The sequence below is a fragment of the Coregonus clupeaformis genome, unplaced genomic scaffold (genome assembly GCF_020615455.1).
Source record: "Coregonus clupeaformis isolate EN_2021a unplaced genomic scaffold, ASM2061545v1 scaf1026, whole genome shotgun sequence".
NCBI classification, from domain to species: Eukaryota; Metazoa; Chordata; class Actinopteri; order Salmoniformes; family Salmonidae; genus Coregonus; species Coregonus clupeaformis.
The window spans coordinates 112,137-138,698 of NW_025534480.1; the positions used below are offsets into that span (position 1 = coordinate 112,137).

General features: G+C 41.1%; 1 protein-coding gene across 1 annotated transcript; it reads right to left on the minus strand.

Moving 5' to 3' along the window:
• Nucleotides 1-22,162: 22,162 nt before the first annotated feature.
• Nucleotides 22,163-25,534, minus strand: LOC121555756. Its single transcript, XM_041869588.2, has 3 exons — nucleotides 23,666-25,534; nucleotides 23,455-23,562; nucleotides 22,163-23,227 (listed from the first exon to the last, which is right to left on the minus strand). The coding sequence occupies exons 2-3, from the start codon at nucleotides 23,560-23,562 to the stop codon at nucleotides 22,163-22,165; spliced, it is 1,173 nt and encodes a 390-aa protein (XP_041725522.2). The 5' UTR covers nucleotides 23,666-25,534.
• Between the last annotated feature and the right edge of the window lie 1,028 nt (nucleotides 25,535-26,562).

Below are 26,562 nucleotides of genomic sequence, written 5' to 3' on the forward strand. Positions count from 1 at the left end.
AATTCCCAGCACTTATACGACCAATTTTCTACTCTGAGATACTTTGTGGATATGGGCCCAGATCTAAAAATATTGTTATAAAAAAAACGTTGAATGTTTGTTTTACATATAAAAAATAAATAAAATAATATTACTAATGTAAGCCACTGTAAAGACTTGGTTTAGTTTATTGTGTTGCTCTGCTCATGTCCGCGTTCTGGAACTGCCCGCGTCCCCGTACAGAACTGTCCGCGTCCACGTAAGGTGTGGCGCCAAGCATATTGTCCAGTTACGCGCAAAGTGGACTGAGGTGATCTTGGGGAACAACGACGGAGTTTGTTACAGTGTTGAGACGCCGAAGTTTATTGTTCAATTTGATTTTTGGTCAGGGACAGTATGAGTGTAGCCAGATCCTTTTCACTCGCAATCCTTGTTTCATCTTGTGGTTCACCGGATTCGTCATCATCCTCGAGGCACAGACGAACGACCTGCTAGCTAGCCAAGCTAGTCGGTACAGCTAGCTAAGCTAGCTACTCTACCAGCAGCATTCTAGTGATCCTAGCTACCACTACATCATCACCGGCTGCCTGCATTTCTTGTGGACCGATGGAGCTCCCTGGTTGTTTCTTCCACCTGTTAAATACCGTGAAGGGCTTCTCCCTCTCTCGTTGACGGATGCTGGCTACCTACCATCCCTCTGTCCGGTTCTCCTCTTCACTAGATGGACGGTAACTTTAGTGTTTAACCCCTCTGTGTCCAAGGACTGAACCTTTTGAATATTATTTTCGGGGCACCTCAAGTGACATTTTTTACAACGTTTATTTCTGATAAAATTAGTTCATTGCATCCGAAGCCCAGTTTCATAATATTACCTTCTGTCCCTGGTTATGAAGTAATCGCGAAAAAACAGGCCTTATGTTTGGGCATTTTTCACCCTGCCAGCTCCTATTAGTTCTACTGTAGGTTTACCTCAGGTAACTTATTATTAACAAGGTTACGGCTACTTGGTGAGCGTTAACCCTGTAGGTTTACCTCAGGTAACTTATTATTAACAAGGTTACGGCTACTTGGCGAGCGTTAACCCTGTAGGTTTACCTCAGGTAACTTATTATTAACAAGGTTACGGCTACTTGGCGAGCGTTAACCTTATTATTAACAAGGTTACAGCTACTTGGTGAGCGTTAACCCTGTAGGTTTACCTCAGGTAAGTTATTGTTAACAAGGTTACGGCTACTTGGCGAGCGTCAACCCTGTAGGTTTACCTCAGGTAACTTATTATTAACAAGGTTACGTTTACTTGGTGAGTGCGCTCAATGTTAACCTGAGTACATGTTGTGGTGAGCCACAGTCTAAGAGGTGTTGTCTGGCGCAAAGTCATCAAACGTTAAACATTTTCTGGTCATGGTTAAACCTATTTGTTTTAAGAAAAAAGTGTACAATCTAAACAAAACGCATGTCCCTGTCCTCTTTTTCAAAGATGTGGCAGATTTAAACAGCCAGAAAAAAAATTTAAATTAAGAAATAACAATTTTTCTGATGACTTGTTGTTTCTAAATGGCTGCTGGGTAATTTGATATGCATCGAAATCTTAGTTCGTAGGCATCAAATTGAGCGAATGCTGCGCAGGTTCACTGAGTTGCAAACCAAATGGATATAATGGGGTGATTGTTGTCTAATCGGGTGGTCTAGCTAATGGATTTGTAGATCTGACGCAGTTGCTACCTCAGATTATGAGCCTAGCAAGTGTCATATAGCTCAGTTGGTACAGCATGGTGCTTGCAACGCCAGGGTTGTGGGTTCGTTTCCCACGGGGGGCCAGTATGAAAATGTATGCACTCACTAACTGTAAGTTGCTCTGGATAAGAGCGTCTGCTAAATATGTAAAAATGTAAAACATTTAATGAATGAGTTATGTAGTACCCACAGATGGCCAAAGGGAGGCGCGAGAGTGCCATAAACCCATACTGTTTTTTGCCATAAAAACCCTAAACCTAACAATCAATCAAATGTATTTATAAAGCCCTTTTTACACCAGCAGATGTCACAAAGTGCTATACAGAAGCTCTTACCCTACTTATAACCTATTTTAGCCGTAACCCTAACCCCTAATTCTAGGGTAGGGTAGCCTAGAACACTTTTAGAAACTATTTTAGTAATAATATTATCTTAGTAAATACAATTATAGTATTAAATAGTGTTTTGATTATTTTGTTGTTATTTTATTATATGTATAATTGCAAGACAGAACACTTAATAAATAAGACATATTTGTTTTATTTTTCAAATGTGGTTTGAATTGGGTGACCTAGTAACCTCTGTGTGAAAGTCCAGCAATTGGCGTGGGGCAGGATTGAGACTGATCTAATACACTTTATTTCTCAGCTGCCTCACCAATGTCTGTACGTGAATTAATAACTTTTAATAGCTAAATATTTCCAATCGATGGCAGCATAAGACCACGAAGCATTAGTTATAGGCTACAAGCAGCAATATGATTGACATAAAATAGGATGCAACCAAATACTATATGTCCCATGATTTTCTGAAATGGTCACGCATTACTTTAGTTAGCTATATATCTCGTATAAGGCCTGTGATGCTTTTGGAAGAGCAATTCAATAGTGACTATAGCAGGTGTTAAACCCCGGGTAAATAATCATTAGTCAGATGCTCCAACCTCAACCCTAGTATACATGCATTTTTAAATATCTAATATTACGATTAAACAACCTCGGAATAGATAAGACAAGAGTGCATCTTCCAGCCCGCCAATAAATTAGATCGTGCAACCCTCGCGGTTAGCAAATGTACCTCAACATGCCCCTCGCTTGTGCTAGAAGGCAGAGTGCTCGCTGCTGGTTGATGAATCTGACAATGAATGTACTAGGATAATACGTTTTTCTCAACCAGAGGTGACTAAATTAATGTTCAGGGTTATTGATAATCGTTATAGTAATGAAGTATAATTTCAAAACATGAACATAAAAACAGCTAATAATATACATGAATCATCATTATATTATTTCACAGTAATCTGTTAAATGCTTTTTCAGTCGTTCCTCTTGCGTTAGCAGTGTGGAAAGGGACAGTAAAAAGCGTGTGCAGGAGTTTTCCTGTGAGGGGGAGTGGTGGTGTATCCAGGGAGAAAACTAAACTAACCTTCTGAAATGTCATTCGTGGTCTAATGCTGCCATCTATTGGAATTATTTAGCAACTGCAGTAGTACTGAATAAAGTATATCCTTACTAAAGTAGTAATTACTCAGAATTGCAAAATATGACACTTTCTAGTTAATTTTACCACTTGCAACCATAAAATAACCATTTATAGCATAACAAACAATGAAACTGACATAAACCAAAAACACCATATATTTAGTTAACTATATATATATACTATTTATTTAGATGGGTGACATTATCTGCCAAAGTAATACCACTGTAGATAAAGAAGAGCTCTCCAGTAGGTGAACCAAAACATTCAAAGGCCATTTTCTCAAAATTGAGGTTACAAGTTTATCATCTTTCAAAGCAGAATTACTTTCCCATTGTTCCTCAACTGTAGTGTATGATATACCTTTTTCTAGCTGAGTCTCTACTTTTATCCAATGTAAAAAAAACACAATTTCAAATTTTGCTTCATAAGATCAAGCCGTTCGGTCACGTTTGACTGAGGCAGATATATATTTTTACTGTGTAAAACCTAGCAGTACTACTTATTTCTCTGAGAGTGAGGCAGATAAATATATTATTACTGTGTAAAACCTAGCAGTACTACTTATTTCTCTAAGAGTGAGGCAGATATATTATTACTGTGTAAAACCTAGTAGTACTACTTATTTCTCTGTGAGTGAGGCAGATATATAGCATTTTGCAAAAAATACATGATTGTTTGTCTCTCTGAAATGAAACCATCAAGTGATAGATTTTAAACAAACACATATCTGTCATTGAACAACCCCATGCCATGATTAGATAGTGAAAAAACACACCAATCTCTTTCATAATTTCTTTAAACAATAAAAGCTAATTTACCAACATTTCTGAAAATGGATACATAGCATTTTGGAATGAAACTCTTCGTATGTTTCCCCATCTGAGCTCAGAGTAGATGAGAGATGTAATGTTTGTCTCTGTTGTGTTGAAGCCCAATCAAGCAGGAGAGACCAGCCTCCCCTGTACCCAGCTGTGTGTCCATGAAGAGTGACAAGTCTATGCATCGTCCTATACAGTTTAGAGAGGGAGACTTTTCTACTGAACAAAGGTAAGAATAACTCATGGGTCAGGGTCAGTGAGTTAAACAACACTGTCTCTAGTCATTTCTCCTCTCCCATTTTCCCATTTCTTTTTGTTGTTTTCATAATCCATAGGCTAATAATTTTTTCAATTTTCCACAATATTAAACAAACACAACATTCCGTGTGTGAGTGTGTGTGTGTGTGTGTGTGTGTGTGTGTGTGTGTGTGTGTGTGTGTGTGTGTGTGTGTGTGTGCACTCCCTGGATGAGGAGATGTAATCTCATGTTTTGTCCACAGAAACCAACAGGAGAGATCAGAGTCAGAGATTCTCAGTGGTCAGTCTTCCCAGAGTCATCAAACAGACCTGGACTCCATATTCAGTGTATGAGGTCATGTTATGTACATTTGTTTTTGTTTACCTCAAGTAAAGTTTATCTGTCAATCATTAATTAATGTGTCAATGAGAAAGCATTTAGTCTCTTGCTTAACTTATTTACTTTATTTATTTCAGTTGCTTGAAGAGAATATTATGACATTTGTGAAGAATGAGCTGAAGATGTTCAAGAGGATTCTTAGTCCAGAACTCCCAGAAGGCTTTGAGAGTCAGAAGCAGGATAAGGAAGTGGTGGATGCTGAAGATGAGAAGCAGGAGAGCAGTGCCAGAGAGGGGGCTCTGAAGATCACACTGCACGTCCTGAGGAAAATGAACCAGAAGGAGCTTGCTGACACACTGGAGAAAAGTAAGAGCTGTCTGCCTCATGTTGAATGCTGTTTTAGAACATTTAAAAGCTGTAGCTAAAGTACAGCTAAAGTAGCTGTGTAACTAAGTGATATTGTAGCAGCCTTAACACAACACCTGGTGACCTCATCAAGTAGCAGCGGGGATGTGTTGTGTTGATTAATTTAGACAGAAGAGAGAGAGAGAGAGAGAGAGAGAGAGAGAGAGAGAGAGAGAGAGAGAGAGAGAGAGAGAGAGAGAGAGAGAGAGAGAGAGAGAGAGAGAGAGAGAGAGAGAGAGATTATACCAATAATAATATAATCAGTCACACCAGTGTGTAATGCATTATGAAAACATTTACACATTTATACAGTCAGTTAAGCGAAGAAATGATTATAATTTAAAATTGTATAACAGTCCTAGAATACTGTAGGCATTAAAACAGACGTAATATTAATATCCTCTGTGTTATTTCTTCATTCAGATGAGCTTGCTGTGATTTGCCAACGTGAACTCAAATCTAATCTAAAGAAGAAGTTTCAATGTGTATTTGAGGGGATCGCTAAACAAGGAAACCCAACACTTCTCAATAAGATCTACACAGAGCTCTACATCACAGAGGGTGGAACAGGAGAGGTCAATAATGAACATGAGCTGAGACAGATTGAGACAACAACCAGGGAAACAAGCAAGACCAGAGACTGCAGTCAAATGTAACGACATCTTCAGACCCTTAACTGGACAAGACAAACCTATCAGAACTGTGCTGACAAAGGGAGTCGCTGGCATTGGAAAAACTGTCTCTGTGCAGAAGTTCATTCTGGACTGGGCTGAAGGAAAAGCAAATCAGGATGTCCAATTTGTATTTTCATTCCCTTTTCGGGAGCTGAATTTGATGAAAGGGGAAAAACACACTTTGATTGAACTTCTCAATCACTTCTCAATGGAAACCAAAGAATCAAGAATCTCCAACTACGACAAGTACAAAGTTCTGTTCATCTTTGATGGTCTGGATGAGTGCCGACTGCCCCTAGACTTCCAGAAGAACAAGATTTGTTTTGACGTCACAGAGTCAACCTCAGTGGATGTTCTGCTGACAAATCTCATCAAGGGAAATCTGCTTCCCTCTGCTCTCCTCTGGATAACTACCCGACCTGCAGCAGCCAATCAGATCCCTTCAGTGTGTGTTGACCAGGTGACAGAGGTACGAGGGTTCAATGACCCACAGAAGGAGGAGTACTTCAGGAAGAGATTCAGTGATCAGGACCTGGCCAGCAGAATCATCTCACACATAAAGACATCAAGGAGCCTCCACATCATGTGCCACATTCCAGTCTTCTGTTGGATCTCTGCAATAGTCCTTGAACACATGTTGAGTACAGACAAGACAGAAGAGATGCCCAAGACTCTGACTGAGATGTACACAGACCTTGTGGAGTTTCATACCAAACAGAAGAATGAAAATTATCTTGGGAAAGAAGAGACAGGTCCACACTGGAATAAAGAGAGCATTCTGTCACTGGGAAAACTGGCTTTTCAACAGCTTGTTGAGGGCAATCTGATTTTCTATGAAGAAGACCTGAAAAGGGCTGGCATTGATGTCAATGAAGCCTCAGTGTACTCAGGATTGTGCACACAGATCTTTAAAGAGGAATGTGTGCTGTACCAGGACAAGGTGTACTGCTTCGTGCATCTGAGCATTCAGGAGTTTCTGGCTGCTGTATATGTGTTCCTCTCATTCATCAACAACAATGACAATCTAATGGCCGAACCGCAAGTTACTGAAGTTACTGTCTACAAGAGTGCTGTGGATAAAGCCTTACAAAGTGACACAGGAAACCTGGACCTGTTCCTCCGCTTCCTTCTGGGCCTCTCACTGGAGTCCAATCAGAAGCACTTACGAGGTCTACTGACAAAGACAAGAAGCAGCTCACAGAGCCATGAAGAAACAGTCAAGTACATCAAGGAGAAGATCAGGGAAAATCCCTCTCCAGAGAGGTGCATCAATCTGTTCCACTGTCTGAATGAACTGAAGGACCATTCTCTAGTGGAGGAGATCCAATGGTACCTGAGATCAGGAAGGCTCTCTAGAGCCAAACTGTCACCTGCACAGTGGTCAGCTCTGGTCTTTGTGTTGATGACTTCAGAAAAGGAGCTGGATGTGTTTGACCTGAAGAAATACTCCAGATCAGAGGAAGGTCTTCTGGTCAAAGCCTCCAGAGCTGCTCTGTGAGTACATAAAATGACATTTAAGTACTAATCATCAGGAAGAAATATTCAGTTTAGAGACATATATGTATTATTGAATAACATATTGAATCAATGCATTGATGTTCACATTAGTCTAACAATATAACCATACAATTCTAGGAGATGGAAGATGAATCTATAAGTTGTTTAAGAGAATAAACCAAATGCATCTGCCATTGTCCTTCTACACTACTGATGTTAAATTAACAGTGTGTTTGTGAAATCATGATGATCTCTCTGTCAGGCTGTCAGGCTGTGGAGTCACAGAGAAAGGCTGTGCTTCTCTGGTCTCAGCTCTGAAGTCAAACCCCTCACACCTGAGAGAGCTGGATCTGAGTAACAATGACCTGAAGGATTCAGGAGTGAAGCTGCTCTCTGCTGGACTGGGGAATCCCCACTGTAAACTGGAGACTCTGAGGTCAGTATTCCTGTAGTTGGTCAACAAGTGATAACTGTTCACCAGATCCACATGTGTTTACCAGGCACACATAGTCCACACCATATGTGTTTGGACAGTGAAGCTTACAGTTTTACATTTGGTTTTTAGATACAATGTTTCATATTATGCAACAGTACAGAATGTCACCTTTTATTTAAAGATTTTCATACATATACAGTGAGGGAAAAAAATTATTTGATCCCCTGCTGATTTTGTACATTTGCCCACTGACAAAGAAATGATCAGTCTATAATTTTAATGGTACATTTATTTGAACAGTGAGAGACAGAATAACAACAAAAAAATCCAGAAAAACGCATGTCAAAAATGTTATAAATTGATTTGCATTTTAATGAGGGAAATAAGTATTTGACCCCCTCTCAATCAGAAAGATTTCTGGCTTCCAGGTGTCTTTCATACAGGTAACGAGCTGAGATTAGGAGCACACTCTTAAAGGGAGTTCTCCTAATCTCAGCTTGTTACCTGTATAAAAGACACCAGTCCACAGAAGCAATCAATCAGATTCCAAACTCTCCACCATGGCCAAGATCAAAGAGCTCTCCAAGGATGTCAGGGACAATATTGTAGACCTACACAAGGCTCGAATGGGCTACAAGACCATCGCCAAGCAGCTTGGTGAGAAGGTGACAACAGTTGGTGCGATTATTCACAAATGGAAGAAACACAAAAGAACTGTCAATCTCCCTCGGCCTGGGGCTCCATGCAAGATCTCACCTCATGGAGTTGCAATGATCATGAGAACGGTGAGGAATCAGCCCAGAACTACACGGGAGGATCTTGTCAATGATCCCAAGGCAGCTGGGACCATAGTCACCAAGAAAACAATTGGTAACACACTACGCCGTGAAGGACTGAAATCCTGCAGTGCCCGCAAGGTCCCCCTGCTCAAGAAAGCACTTATACAGGCCCGTCTGAAGTTTGCCAATGAACATCTGAATGATTCAGAGGAGAACTGGGTGAAAGTGTTGTGGTCAGATGAGACCAAAATCGAGCTCTTTGGCATCAACTCAACTCGCCGTGTTTGGAGGAGGAGGAATACTGCCTATGACCCCAAGAACACCATCCCCACCGTCAAACATGGAGTTGGAAACATTATGCTTTTGGGGTGTTTTTCTGCTAAGGGGACAGGACAACTTCACCGCATCAAAGGGACGATGGACGGGGCCATGTACCATCAAATCTTGAGTGAGAACCTCCTTCCCTCAGCCAGGGCATTGAAAATGGATCGTAGATGGGTATTCCAGCATGACAATGACCCAAAACTCACGGCCAAGGCAACAAAGGAGTGGCTCAAGAAGAAGCCCATTAAGGTCCTGTAGTGGCCTAGCCAGTCTCCAGACCTTAATCCCATAGAAAATATGTGGAGGGAGCTGAAGGTTCGAGTTGCCAAACTTCAGCCTCGAAACCTTAATGACTTGGAGAAGATCTGCAAAGAGGAGTGGGACAAAATCCCTCCTGAGATGTGTGCAAACCTGGTGGCCAACTACAAGAAACGTCTGACCTCTGTGATTGCCAACAAGGGTTTTGCCACCAAGTACTAAGTCATGTTTTGCAGAGGGGGGTCAAATACTTATTTCCCTCATTAAAATGCAAATCAATTTATAACATTTTTGACATTTCTGGATTTTTTTGTTGTTATTCTGTCTCTCACTGTTCAAATAAACCTACCATTAAAATGATAGACTGACCATGTCTTTGTCAGTGGGCAAACGTACAAAATCAGCAGGGGATCAAATACTTTTTTCCCTTACTGTATATTTTACCGTTTAGAAATGAAAGTACTTTATTATGTAGTTCTCCCATTTGAAAAAGTCATAATTTAGACAAATTAATTTAGTCAAAAGTTTAGTATTTGGTCCCATATTCCTTACCCGCAGTGATTACATCAAGCTTGTGATTCTACAAACTTGTTGAATACATTTGCAGTTTGTCTTGGTTGTGTTTTAGATTATGTTTTCCCCAATAGAAACTGAATGGTGGATAATGTCCTGTCATTTTGGAGTCACTTCACTTGTATTGTCAGTAAGAATAGAATATGTTTCTGAACACTTCTACATTCATGTGGATGCTACCATGATTATGAATAATCATGAATGAATGGTGAATGATGATGAATGAGAAAATTACAGAGGAACAAGGATCATACCCCCTCTGTTATTGGTAATGGTGAGAGGTTAGCATGTTTTGTTGTAGCCTCTGTAACTTTCTCACTCATTATTATTCATGATTCATTCATGATTTTTCTTAATCATGTCATCATCAGGATTAATTTAGTAGTGTTTAGAAAGATGTTATCTACTCACTTAGACAGAAAATTACTCTAGTCATCATCCACCATTTTAATATTGGGCAAAACATAACCCAAAACACAACCAAAACAAACTGCAAATTCAACCAACGAGTTTGAGTCACAAGCTTGATGTAGTCATTGCGTTCAAGGAATATCAGACCAAATACTCAACTTTTGACAACTTCAATATACTATGAAGGAATTTGTCAAAATATTGCATTTTTCTATCTACAAGCAATACTTTGATAATTTGGCATTTCAAATAATGAAACATTAATTTATGAATAGATATGGCAGGTTTCAGCACACTGATGTATCTGAACATTTTGAAAAAATATACTGCCACTATTTTCACCACCAAAGAATAGCAGTGTGGTTTTAATATGATTTGACTCTTTGCAGGCTGTCAGGCTGTTTAGTCACAGAGGAAGGCTGTGCTTCTCTGGTCTCAGCTCTGAAGTCAAACCCCTCACACCTGAGAGAGCTGGATCTGAGTAACAATGACCTGAAGGATTCAGGAGTGAAGCTGCTCTCTGCTGGACTGGGGAATCCCCACTGTAAACTGGAGACTCTGAGGTCAGTATTCCTGTAGTTGGTCAACAAGTGATAAAGATATTCATTTTATATATATTTTACCGTTTAGAAATTAAAGCGCTTTATTATGTAGTTCTCCCATTTGAAAAGCTCATAATTATTTAGACAAATTCATTTAGTCAAAAGTTTAGTATTTGGTCCCATATTCCTTACCCACAGTGATTACATCAAGCTTGTGATTCTACAAACTTGTTGAATGCATTTGCAGTTTGTCTTGGTTTTGTTTTTGATTATATTTTTCCTGATAGAAACTGAATGGTGAATAATGTCCTGTCATTTTGGAGTCACTTCACTTGTATTGTCAGTAAGAATAGAAGATGTTTCTGAACACTTCTACATTCATGTGGATGCTACCATGATTATGAATAATCATGAATGAATCGTGAATGATGATGAATGAGAAAGTTACAGAGGAACAAGGATCATTCCCCCTCTGTTATTGGTAATGGTGAGAGGTTAGCATGTTTTGTTGTAGCCTCTGTAACTTTCTCACTCATAAGTTTTCTTGATTGATTTATGAATTGTATTAATCATGTCATCATCCGGATTAATTTAGTAGTGTTTAGAAACATGTTATCTACTCACTTAGACAGAAAATTACTCCAGTCATCATCCACCATTCAGTTACTATTGGACAAAACATAACCCAAAACACAACCAAAACAAACTGCAAATGCAACCAACGAGTTTGAGTCACAAGCTTGATGTAGTCATTGTGTTCAATATCGGACCAAATACTAAACTTTTGACTACTTTAATACACTATGAGTGAATTTATCAAAATACTTATGACTTCTTCAAATGGGGGGACTAGATACTTAAAGCGCTTTCATTTCAAAATGGTGAAACAGATATGTATTAAAATACCCTCAAATAAAAGGTGACATTATATACTGTCAGCTCATATGAAACATTTTATCTCAAATCCAAAATGCTGGAGTATAGAGCCACATTTAAAATGTTAGCTTCACTGCCAAAATAGATATGGTATGGACTGTATACTCAATACAATCTAAATCTGATACCTCACTGTCTGTCTTTTGACTGATACTGCTTTTTAAACTGCTCTGGTCAGTCTACTCAAATATTTGTACTATAAATGTTTCTCTCTACAAGCAATATCATGATCATTTCTAATAATGATACATTCATTTATGAATAGATATGGCAGGTTTCAGGACACTGATGTATCTGAATATGTTGAAAAAAATATATTGCCACTATTTTGACCACCAAAGAATAGCAGTGTGGTTTTAATATGATTTGACTCTTTGCAGGCTGTCAGGCTGTCTAGTCACAGAGAAAGGCTGTGCTTCTCTGGTCTCAGCTCTGAAGTCAAACCCCTCACACCTGAGAGAGCTGGACCTGAGCTACAATCACCCAGGAGACTCAGGAGTCAGACTGCTCTCTGCTGGACTGGAGGATCCACACTGCAGACTGGAGAAACTCAAGTATGTAGAGGGTTTATGTCAATGTTCATATCAGACATGTTGGAGTTATCAGGTTAGTTAAGACAAACATTCTGACCACCACTTGGACTAAGTTATATAAAGACTGTGTGTGTGTGTGTGTGTCCAGTGCATGGGTCCTGTGTGTGTGTGTGTGTGTCCAGTGTGTGTGTGTCCAGTGTTTGTGTGTGTGTTTTTGTGTATGTGTCCAATATGTGTGTGTTTGTGTGTACAATACATACTGGACAAACACACACACTGGACAAATGTGTATACTGACTGTTTGTGTGTGTGTCTAGTGTGTGTGTGTGTGTCCAGTGTGTGTGTGTGTCCAGTGTGTGTGTGTGTCCAGTGTGTGTCCAGTGTGTGTGTGTGTCCAGTGTGTGTGTGTGTGTCCAGTGTGTGTGTGTGTGTCCAGTGTGTGTGTGTGTGTCCAGTGTGTGTGTTTGTGAGTTCACCAAAAACTCTCACACACACTGGACACACACACACACTGGACACACACACACACACTGGACACACACACACAAACACTGGACACACACACACACACTGGACACACACACACACAAACACTGGACACACACACACACACTGGACACACACACACACTGGACACACACACACAAACTGGACACACACACACACACTGGACACACACACACACTGGACACACACACACACAATGGAAACACACTGGACACACACACACACACTGGACACACACACACACACTGGACACACACACACACTGGACACAAACACACTGGACACACACACACACACTGGACACACACACACACTGGACACACACACACACACTGGACACACACTGGACACACACACACACTGGACACACACACACACACTGGACACACACACACACACTGAACACACACACACACTGGACACACACACACACACTGGACACACACTGGACACACACACACACTGGACACACACACACACTGGACACACACACACACACTGGACACACACTGGACACACACACACACTGGACACACACTGGACACACACACACACTGAGACACACACACACACACTGGACACACACACACACACTGGACACACACACACACTGGACACACACACACACACTGGACACACACACACACTGGACACACACTGGACACACACACACACACTGGACACACACACACACACACTGGACACACACACACACACTGGACAAACACACACCTACTGGACACACATACACACACTGGACACACACACACACACTGGACAAACACACACCTACTGGACACACATACACACACTGGACACACACACACACTCACACACTGGACAAACACACACATGCTGGACACACACACTGGACACACAAACACTGGACACACACACACACACACACACTGGACAAACACACACACACACAAAAACTGGACACACACACACACACTAGACACACATACACACACTGGACACACACACACACACACACACACACACTTACACTGGACACACAAACACACACACACACACACACACTTTACACACAAACACTAAACACACACACAAACAGACTGTACACACACACACACTGGACAAACACACACATACACACACTGGACACACACACACACACACACACACACACACACACTGGACAAACACACACATGCTGGACAGACACACACACACACACTGGACACACACACACACTGGACAAACACACACACACTGGACACACACACACTGGACACACACACACACACACACTGGACCCACACACAAACACACACACACAGACACAGACTGGAAAACACACACATACTGGACACACACACTGGACACACACACACACACACTGGACACACACACACTCACACTGGACACACAGAGACACACACTGGACACACACACACACACACACAAACACTCACACTGGACAAACACACACACACTTGACACACACACACACACACTGGACACACACACACACGCACACACACTTACACACTGGACCCACACACACACACACAGACACACACTGGCAAACACACACATACTGGACACACGCACTGGACAAAACTCACACACACTGGACACACACACACACACACACTGGACACACACACACTCACACTGGACACACACAGACACTGGACGGACACACACTGGACACACACACACACACACACATTCACACTGGACACACACACACACACACACACACACACACACACTGGACACACACACACACACACACACACACTGGACACAAACACACACTGGACCCACACACACACACACACACACACTGGACACACACACACACACACACACACACACACACACACACACACACACACACACACACACACTGGACTCACACACACACACACACACACAATGTACACACACACATTGGACACACACACACACACACACTCACACTGGACACACACACAAAGGACGCACACACACACACACACACTCACACACTGGACACACACACACAGAGTGGACACACACACAAACACACACACACATACACACACACACTTGGACAAAGTTATAAGCTGACTGTGTGTGTGTGTGTGTGTGTGTGTGTGTGTGTGTGTGTGTGTGTGTGTGTGTGTGTGTGTGTGTGTGAGTTCAGGTGTATCCCTCAATGACTGTCTGTTCTTCTGCTTACCGCTACAGTGTGGAACATGGTGGAGAGAACACAATGAAACCTGGACTTAGAAAATGTGAGTGTTTACTGCTGGGAAGAATATGACTAAGAATAAGTCTTAATTCAAGTGAAGTCAAAGTCAAAGACCACCATCATTACTTACTTGGTCATATTAAATATCAGCTGTAGTTCTACAGAAGCACAAATCAGGGACACCAAAGTTTACAAAGAGTTGCTTTGACAATGTGTGTGTGTGTGTGTGGCGTGTTCCTGTTACATTAGAAATGTGTGTGTGTGTGTGTGTGTATTCAGTGTGTGTGTGTGTGTGTGTGTTCAGGATGTGTGTGTGTGTGTTCAAGATATGTGTGTGTTCAGGATGTGTGTGTGTGTTCAGGTGTGTGTGTGTGTGTGTGTGTGTGTGTGTGTGTGTGTGTGTGTGTGTGTGTGTGTGTGTGTGTGTGTGTGTGTGTGTGTGTGTGTGTGTGTGTGTGTGTGTGTAATTAATGGGAATAAGTGTGTTTTATATTACCATACAGTATAACATATGATCATTCAACAAGTCTCAAGTTACCTTAACTTCTCCTTTTGATACCTAGAAACATCTACATTAAATGAATTAGTGAAAAGTGAGTTAACATTCTAATGTGAATGATGATGATTTCTAATATTGTGTCTGGTTTCATCCATCAGATGTCTGTGATCTCACACTGGACCCAAACACAGTAAACAGATTCCTCTCTCTGTCTGAGGAGAACAGAAAGGTGACATGGAGGAGAGAGGAGCAGCCGTATCCTGATCACCCAGAGAGATTTGAGGACAGGAGACAGGTGCTGTGTAGAGAGGGTCTGACTGGGCGCTGTTACTGGGAGGTAGAGTGGAGTGGGAGAAGGGCTGATATAGGAGTGGCATATAAAGGAATCAGCAGGAGAGGAGGGGGTAGTGACTGTTGTCTTGGATACAATGACAAGTCCTGGATTCTGGACTGCTCTGACAACAGTTACTCTGCCTGGCACAATAATAAGTCCACTACCATAGACGTCCCCTCCTCCAGCTCCCACAGAGTAGGAGTGTATCTGGACTGGCCAGCCGGCACTCTGTCCTTCTACAGAGTCTCCTCTGACACACTGACCCACCTGAACACATTCCACTCCACATTCACTGAGCCCCTCTATCCAGGGTTTAGGGTTTATGATGTTGACTCCTCAGTGTCCCTGTAAATAATAACCATGGTAACACTGACACACACACACACACACACACTGGACACGCACACACACTGGACACACCCACACAATGGACACACACACTGGACACATACACACACTGGGGACACACAAACACAAACACACTAAACACACACACACACACACACACACACACTGTACACACACACACACACACACACACTGTACACACACACACACACACACTGGACACACACACACTGGACACACACACACTGGACAAACACACACACACACACACACACACACACACACTGGACACACACACTGGACACACACACGACACACACACACACACACAGTCTTGTATTTGTAACCAATTAAGGACCCCTCTTAAATACCTACCTTTCGAGGACAATGCTTTCCAGACATCATAGGAGCACAGAAATTACACTCATGAGTTTGAAAAAAAATCTATAATCAGGAAATCACTTAAAGTGACTTACTCCTTGAAAAAAGTACACTTGAAATTTTACCACCTAATTGAGACCGTACATTGCATTATAATGCATTGCCATCAGCCATGAAGGGAATGCCGCCTATGAAATCATGAAAGCATCCAACTGCCATGCGTTGCGCCTAAAGGAAGCGTACAATAATTACAGTTTTTCTCGATTGTTTACACACATTTTCTGAAAGCATGCCTCATATTCTCAGAACTCTACACACAAATCAAATAACACACACACAATGGGCAAAACCCCTCAATTCTCCAGCAAAATGAAACTTTACATTCAAAACCATGTTATTTCTTATCAAAATGGTATTTTGTTTTCAAATGACACACACAAACCATCATATGAATAGACATTTATAAGAACCAGTTGAACACTGATGTGCTCAATGTAAACACTATGATGAACGGAAAACACTTCTTCTCCATTCATCATAATGACTTAGGCCTTTTTTTGGTTCAGTGTTGCCATTACTACAGACAGTACAAACATAAGTGTGTTGTAAAATATTTGAGAATATTGTTATTATACTCAGAACACACAAATACACGGTAACAAATATATTTCATTTTTCCCACAAAAACAATGTACACAGTGTACATCCCATTCCCAACCAACACAAAGTTACACATACAGTGGTTTACATACAAAACAGAAGAATTTAATGTATACAATTACAGTAAAAATAATAAATGCTGCATCCTCTCTTCTGTTGCGGTCTGGCCACAGCACCTCATCCACATCACAAGCAATGTTTTCCCTGGCCAAGCAGCGGGGGAAATATCGCCTAGCATGGCGATTCCAGCCATGAAAAGCATCAGCTGCTATATCTCCACATGCGTCTTCCATAGCTTGGAGAAGAGGTAAGTTCGCGTTTGTGGATTTCGGTCCATACACTTTCCATCTCCAGGCAGAAAAAAAATTCCTCAATAGGATTGAGGAATGGAGAATAAACAACTAAAAGCGTGGGTGGGCAGTGAACCAGTTACGAACCAGAGCAGCCCTGTGGGAAACTTACGTTGTCCCAAATGACAACGTACCTGAGCTGCTCTGGGCCATCTACCTGATCTGGTGGAATGAGTGTGTTGTGTAGGGGTGTCCAGGAACGTGATCAGATGGGCGGTGTTGTAGGGGCCAAGTGGTAGCATGGTGATGGATGACGCCGTGGTGGGTAATCGCTGCACACATTGTGATGTTCCCTCCGCGCTGGCCAGGGACTTGAACAATGGCACGCTGGCCGATGATATTCCTTCCCCTCTTTCTTCTTTTTGTGAGGTTGAATCCAACCTCATCAATGAAGATGAACCGGTGCTCCACTGCACCTGCTCAAAGTTGGCTGTACTCTTTGCCCAGCCTCCCTCATTGTTAGACCATGGTTGACCACATGATCAACCAAAGTGGCTCGGATCTCATCAGAGATTACCGTCCTTGGCCTTCCTCGTCCTCGTCCTCCTCCTCCTCCTCTTACTCTCACTCCTCTGGCTCTGCCTCTGTTTCCAATGTTGGCATCCATTGCTCCAAAACAGAAGAGCTCACCTGTTGCCCTTTTATGCTAAAGCTCTGATTGCTAATTGTAAAACTGTGTGACGGGTGTTTGCCCATGTGATGAGTCAGTGTGCATATTTGAATGGCAGTGTGTTCATTGTGAAAACAAGAGATTTTCTGCATGAAAATTGTGCCAAATGCAAAGATTTGTGTGTAGTGTTTTGAAAAGAGTGTGTTGTAGAACTGCAATTTGAGTGTAAAGCAGGAATTGTGCTTGTAGTTTAGCAGAATTGGTTCAGGGGGTTGGTGCATGAGTTACATGTTGTGGTCATTGTGTCTCAAGTACCAGTATTTGTTTGTAAGCAAGGTTTGTTTCTAGTGTAGCAGGTAGAATGCCACAATGATGCGACACGATCCAAGTAACAGATGAATAGTTTAGGAAAATGTTTTTTATTTTTGTGTAACATTCAAAGTCATCAGCAGGCTTCCAAACTTGAAAAACCCTTGAAGTATTCAGGAGAACCTTAGTCACTCCAAAGGTGACCTCGGTTTTCAACCACTCCACAAATTTCTTGTTAACAAACTATAGTTTTGGCAAGTCAGTTAGGACATCTACTTTGTGCATGACACAAGTAATTTTTCCAACAATTGTTTACAGACAGATTATTTCACTTATAATTCACTGTATCACAATTCCAGTGGGTCAGAAGTTTACATACACTAAGTTGACTGTGCCTTTAAACAGCTTGGAAAATTCCAGAAAATGATGTCATGGCTTTAGAAGCTTCTGATAGGCTAATTGACATCATTTGAGTCAATTGGAGGTGTACCTGTGGATGTATTTCAAGGCCTACCTTCAAACTCAGTGCCTCTTTGCTTGACATCATGGGAAAATGAAAATAAATCAGCCAAGACCTCAGAAGAAAAGAAAATTGACATCCACAAGTCTGGTTCATCCTTGGGAGCAATATTCAAACGCCTGAAGGTACCACGTTCATCTGTACAAACAATAGTACGCAAGTATTAACACTATGGGACCACGCAGCCGTCATACCGCTCAGGAAGGAGACGCGTTCTGTCTCCTAGAGATGAACGTACTTTGGTGCGGAAAGTGCAAATCAATCCCAGAACAACAGCAAAGGACCTTGAAGATTCTGGAGGAAACAGGTACAAAAGTATCTATATCCACAGTAAAACGAGTCCTATATCGACATAACCTGAAAGGCCGCTCAGCAAGGAAGAAGCCACTGCTCCAAAACCGCCATAAAAAAAGTCTGACTACGGTTTGCAACTGCACATGGGGACAAAGATCGTACTTTTTGGAGAAATGTCCTCTGGTCTGATGAAACAAAAATATTTGGCCATAATGACCATCGTTATGTTTGGAGGAAAAAGGGGGACGCTTGCAAGCCGATGAACACCAACAACATCTCAAGACATCAGTCAGGAAGTTAAAGCTTGGTCGCAAATGGGTCTTCGAAATGGACAATGACCCCAAGCATACTTCCAAAGTTGTGGCAAAATGGCTTAAGGACAACAATGTCAAGGTATTGGAGTGGCCATCACAAAGCCCTGACCTCAATCTTATAGAATATTTGTGGGCAGAACTGAAAAGCGTGTGCGAGCAAGGAGGCCTACAAACCTGACTCAGTTACACCAGCTCTGTCAGGAGGAATGGGCCAAAATTCACCCAAATTATTGTGGGAAGCTTGTGGAAGGCTACCCGAAACGTTAAACAATTTAAAGGCAATACACTCAATTAGTATTTGGTAGGATCTAAACTTCTGACCCACTGGGAATGTGATGAAAGAAATGAAAGCTGAAATAAATCATTCTCTCAACTATTATTCTGACATTTCACATTCTTAAAATAAAGTGGTGATCCTAACTGACCTAAGACAGGGAATTTTTACTAGGATTAAATGTCAAGAATTGTGAAAAACTGAGTTTAAATGTTTTTGGCTAAGGTGTATTTAAACTTCCGACTTCAACTGTATATATGAAACATTCATAAGAACTTCAAATAAAGCAGAACCGAGTTCTCTCAGGAACCTTAAGAACTAAGGAATAACCATTTAAGGACTTTAATTTCTCCAATGTAATACAGGCTAAGAAACCCAAGATCACAAAGAAAACAAAAGTGACATTCAGTTGGTAGCTACTATATAAGAAATTAAAATCTGGATAGAGCAGAACCATAGTCTACACTTATTTTCTCTGATCTGCAATTATTCTGTTGTGTACATAGAACTTCACCCCTCTCCAGTCCCTGTTTACTAGTGCTTGTGGAGAAGCAGCAATGCATTTCTCACAGTCTTGTTTTCCAGGCGTTTTTCCCATTCGGATAAAATTCATCAAGGAATCTTCAACTGCATCCACCTCTATTGTCGACCAATACCTTTTTGTTCCTTTGGCACCTTTGGAAAGAGATTGCATTATACATGACTACATTAGGCCACAAAAAAATTACAAAAATTAAAAGGATGACTACAATGAACTTGAACCTCTCTTTCTATTAACTCTACAAGGTTGCAGCTGTATATTCAGTGAGTGTGTTGAAGTTAAGCTAACAATCCTAACTAAATAACTACATAGATAAGCGTGTGAGAGAAGAATGTGCAATGCTGACATCAAGGCAGACTCAATCTGTATGGAATCTAAGCCCAACAATCTGTTTGCAATGTAAACCTTCTAATAAAAGCAATAAGTATTAAATCAAGTTCCCTACCTCCAAGAAAAACAATCTAAAGTGTGGTAATCCTTCTGTGTTATCATCTATCCTGACACACTAATTCCAGATCTAATGTCTTGACTTGTGTACAATCCAAACTCAACCGTTCTGTGCTGGCATGGTTGGAAATACACTAACTGATGAGGACAGAATTGATCTGGACCAGCACAGTACAGCCATAGGTTGACACTACAGAGTGAAAACGCACTGACTGAAGGCAGCAGGAAACATGCTTACCGTGTGGGCCTCTCTTTTGTCCCAGCTTTCCCTTGGTCATTGGCTGTTTGGCCCGAATTGCTGACATCTCTCCTGGAAAATATCAGTGGAAATCATGTCATTTTCCAACAGTACATTGTAATTAAGAATAGGTCCATGTGTATGTAAGGTATAGGCATACCTGTCAGATTTCCTTCATAGGATTTTTCAGACGACTCCTCTCTCTCAGAGTCACTCTCTGATGCGCAATCAGTGGCTGCAGCATCCATTTCTTCAGACATAACAGTTTGTAAAAGACAGCCAAAAGAAGAATGGTAAATTGAGGCAAGCAAAATCTGCGCAAAACAAATCAAAGTGTAAACATTTTGCCATTAAACTAAACACTGGGGGTAAACTTACCACTGGGGCTGATGGTTATTTGATCCAGAGTTTTCCCCTTGAACTCTGCCAATCTGCCCTGTTCACACGCCATCAGTATTTTACTTATTTTTGCCAACTGAAGCGTTCCCTCTGGAAGACGGTAGAACTTTCGATGAATCCGAATGTCATGACCCAAGAAGTCAGCAAACTGGTCCTGTTCTGTATCATTGAGATTTAACACTCTAGAGAGGGTGGTAACCTGTTTTCGTAGTTTAGTTGATGACAATGCTTCAGGTAACTTGGCACCACATTGTTTGGCATAGACGCGGATGCAGTCATTCCCCGAAAATGTGTATCATATCCTGGCCTGGCAAATAAGTAGATATTACCTTCGCTCACTCCACATGAGCACCGCTCTTTGATAAGCAGCTCTAAAGATTCCACCATCACTGGAGTGAGGAATACAGGCACCTTCCTGCCACGCTTCCCACAGGTTTCGATGCGTTCAAAATGCGCACAGAGCAGTCTCTCAACCTCTGTTAGCGCCACTGCAACATCTGTGTTAAGTGGGGATTTGTCCCTGGAGTGAAATGTTGCCACAGACATCTTTGACACCTCTCCCTCTCTTTTCCTGTTGAAGATAATCATCTGAGCCAGTATCACTTTTGCTAGATTGCACCATTTTCTTGAGGTTTTCTCATCGCACAGTTGGTTGTAGTATTGTTTCTGCTTTTCATCTAAGTACATGTCCATTTTTTTAACATCATCTGCTAATGGAATAAGCTGCGGTGCGTTCCATTTCCTCTGTTCGTGTACGATATGCAGCAAAAGAGATCATTTCATTCCAGCGAAGACGGTAGATGCCTTGGAAGTCTCGGACTAGCTTCAACTTTTCTTCATTCTGGGTAATAAGAGCTTCACCCTCCATGACGTCTGCAATTTTCTGGATGCTTTGCCCAAGCTTTGTGGCCAAGGTTGCTTTTTTCAAATTTGTTTGTCTTTTCATCAAAGCCAGTCACTTCTTTGACAGCTTTTATGATGTATTGAAGTGTTGTGGGTTGATATAATCCTTCATCTTTTTCAGTGGTGTCACCTTTCTACCTTTAATCACGAGTCTCCCTAGTTCTCGCAAAGTTTGACGAATGTGCTGGTGTTGTGAGGGGTTCTCCCATTTCTTGTTGTACATTTTTTCACCCAATGCCAAGATGTATCTGTCTTCTTTTACTGCATGGGCTACATCATCTTGAGCCATGTTACTCACCAGTTTCCAGACCTTCTCGCTGACTCCTTTAGCAACCGGTTGAGCACTAGCACAGAGTGCCTGTATTCTGGTTTTGCCAGGCATCTCCTTACGAACATTTTGTGCTAGTGTGCACCTTGCCACATGCCTCCACATAGATTTGCGTTTAAAGAGCCCATGGCAGGCAAAACAATGCTGATAGTCCTGGTGATTGCTCTTGTCATCACTTGTTTGCTTACATGGTACCAAAACACCCTTTCCTTCTTTAAGTGCCTGAATGTTGTGTGCCCGATTCCCCTTCTTGCGAAGGAGATTCAGCTGAAGTCTCCTAGCTTTTGACTTCTTTGCAAACTGAAGTGCAGTAGCTACTTCCATTTCATCCCCATGTTTATGTTCTAAATGACGGGCGATTTTGGATTGCGGTTGCTCGCAAAACAGACAGAAGTGCTTTTTTTGGTGGTACTTTTTGGATCCATCTACTTCTGAGACATTCATTACAAGCAATGATTCACTGCTAGTGTTCGACTTTGGGGAACTAGTACATCTCTTATAAGTATTTTCGTATCGCTTCATTCTCTTGAGTTCTGATTCTCCATTTGAGCTGTTTTCTTCTGAGGAACTTCTGCATCTCTTGATAGTCTTCTTGTATTGCTTCTTTCTCTTGACACCCGCTAATTTATCTGAACTGTCTCCCTCTGAGACTAGATCATCGTGTTTACTGCTGTCCACCCTTGTCTTTGGTTCTGAAAATTCATCGGAATCGTCTTCCTCTGATGACCTTGGGACATAATCATCTTCACTGTTGTCAATGCTGGTTATTGAGTCATCAGTCTTGTATCCAAGCATAGCTTTGGTCAACTGTATTGAAGAAAAAAGTATATTGGATAACTAGACAGATAACACAGAAAGTATTTGGACACCGGCACATTTTGATTAGTTATGGCTCTGTGCTCCTCTAATTTAGATTTTTTTGTTATAATACAATGAATATAGGATGAAAGTGCAGACTTGCCCATCTTTGATTTACAAAGCTGATTCACAAGAACTTACAGTATGTGCTGGTGTTGAATGACACTTTAACTTACGAATATGCTGTCTGTTCTGATCAATGGCGGTGCATCATCCAACACATGGACTATCGACCCAGCGGTACTGGCAGCCTCAGAGGTACTGGCAACCTCAGTGTCTGACATCTAAGGATACAATAAAATGATATTAGTCATGTGCAAATTAGGCAATAGGATATTATAACGATTCAACCATCCCCAATATCCTCATTCTAAACAACTGACAAACCTGAGCTTCAAATCTGGCCTCACAAGTTCAGTGATGTTTCTTTAGATTTTCCATGCGTCTTCTTAGCGTCTGCAGTGCCTTTGTAAAGGAAGACAAGTTACAAAAATAATAGTTGAGACTTAATAGAATGACAAGATTGCTCTGCACACAACATCAGGGATGGGCTGGGGGACACCAATGACTGATATCATTGACTAATAGAGGTCAAACAAACATCTGTTACAATTTCCTTTTTTAAGACTACTTTCAAGGTAAAAAAGCAAGTATAAGCATAACATAAGCAGATTATGCAAGTTCCTGGATGCAACTGAAACTGAATCTGCTTTTATGGATAGACTAAAAGAGAATCAGTATGAGTGGTTTGGCTAAAGCAAGGCAAGCATACGCTAAATACTAGGCGAAGCAGAAAAAACTAGGCTAAGCCTTAAAACATACCGCATTGGTTGCTTTGTATGTTCCTGGACTCTTATCTTCCATTTTGTTTTCGATCTTTAAAAATGAGTGTAGGGAATAAGGAGCATGGACATATGTGAATGTCCATGCTTTTCAATAACAAAATCTGGTCACTTATTTCTTATTTTCTTTCACATATTTCTTATTTTCATCCAAATTATTCCAACGGAAAAAAAAAGGTCTTTGGGTAAGGGCTATAAAAAACAGGTGCAACTTAAATATATTAATTTAATGAGGGGATTTAATTAAATATTTTAGCACACATGCAGGCTTATAGCTTGACAAAACAGATGAAAAGGAACTGGCTTTTCTAGCTAGCTTGTAAACCAATTCAAGTTACACTAGCAATTTTATTTTCCAATGCATGTAACATTGGGTTAACCACAATGTATTGATGTATTCTGAATCAAAGACATGTTTACCAATTATGCTAAACTTATTAGCTAGCTTGCCACCATAGCTAGCATCATACAAAAAAAAGAAGCTAGCATCGTTAGCATCGCTAGCACGCTAACCGTTAGCTAGCACGCTAACCCTTAGCAAGCAGTAAATAAGTATAAGGTAGAAACATGCAAAGTAACAATTGCATATGTATGAATTGTTTGGATAAGCCTACCAATTTCAATCTGTCATGACGCAGTATATCTGACACAACATTGTCAATGCATGTTGGATTCCACCGAAAGACATATGTGAGCTAACATTAACTAATTAAAAATAAAGACAACGGGAACATGCATTGCTTGCCAATACACCAAATACAAATTCAATTTTAGCTAAACTATTGGTTAGCAGTTCAGTTAATAGCTCACCTTCTTGCATGAACGTAAACATCTGCAACCATCCTCCTCTTCCTTAAAAAGGTGCTGCCCAGCTACTTTAGAGGTGATCGTGCTCAGGCAGAGACAGGCTTGCCAGATCAATTACGAATTTCTAGGAAGTCAACGCAAAACCTGCCTTCAAAGCCTGAAAACTAGCACAATTTCAGAAGATTACAGGGAAATTAATAGATTTTTTTAAATGCCATGTTGGTAGTTGCAATATAGAAGTAGTTTAAAAACTTGCACCCAGCGACCAAAACTTTTCACCTGCGGCAAAGTTTCCAAAGTACCTCAATAAACCACAAAAAAAAGCATACATGGCAACCCTGGGAAGAGATGTGTTGACCTGTGAAACTTTTGGTGGTTTGGTACTTTTGTGCACTCTGCAGAAGTCAGATATTTGTGGCTAATGTTAACATTCTGTGGAGGTCACCTGATCCTAGATCTGTGAAATGGTTGACAACAACACAGTTTATGTTTGTGTTAGAGAGCACATAACAGGCCTGTCTGAACTTAATTTAGTCATTTGAACAGTGGCGGCTGGTGAAAAATATTCTCGGTGGGGCTGTGCCATACTTTTTTTTTCCTGTAACCATCGCGATATATTTTAACACAAACTGCAGGACAGCAGTGCTCAGTGAAACATTCAGTAATTATTTAATGCCAATATTAAAAAGTTGAGGCATTCTTACACAAAAACATATTACACAAACCCAAGCCTTTCATTTGCATTTAAAGTGAACTTTTCACCATTGGTAGTAAACAGGCAACGCAACAGGCATGCTGTCAGAACAGAGTGGAAAGTGGACAATAACATGAAATTATTATAAAGTTTATAGGAAATCTTACACTGTATAAAAGGATGTATAATATAGAAATGGATATCAAGTGGATGAACTCAAACCTTTGACTGGAAGAATAGCATACAGTATTTTATGATCATACTAAATGTGACTAATTGTTAATGTGCTCCAGAACTGCAACAATTAATTGATACAAAACAACATATATACAGTAATATTAGCAAAGACACTATTAAGACTTTCTAGAGTACCATATATAACTGGATTTTTATGCTAAGGTCAACTATATACAAAGAAACATGCGGCCAGAGCTGCTCTGTGTGTGTGTGTCTGTCATCTTATTTGTACAGGAATTTTGCCCGTCTGTCCTTCTGAGTGGCAAACCTCTCAATGACCCTTTGATTAAAGTCAGGAATGTCCCTGACAAGTTTCTTCTCCATGGAGAGCATGGCCAGAGCGTTCAGGCGATCCTGTGTCATGCTGTTTCTCAGGAAGGTCTTGATCCTTTTCAGTGTAGAGAAGCACCTTTCTGACTCAGCAGTTGTCATGGGTGTGGTGATGAGGATCTTGAGGAGGCTGGCAGTCTCTGTGAAAGTGCTCTGAAGGTTGTTCTCCATGAAGAACTGGTACAGGGGCACTGCACCACTACAAGCCTTGAACTCACTGTTCTCATAGATGAGGGACAGTTCGGTTTTGAGCTTGGCCTTGTTCAACATGGGGTACGCCTCCACGGTTGTTTCAAGCGCTGTATCGGGGAACTTCACACTGTGTTGTGGGAACAACTCTCCGTGCAATAGTGTTGCGCTGATGAGGTGCTGGG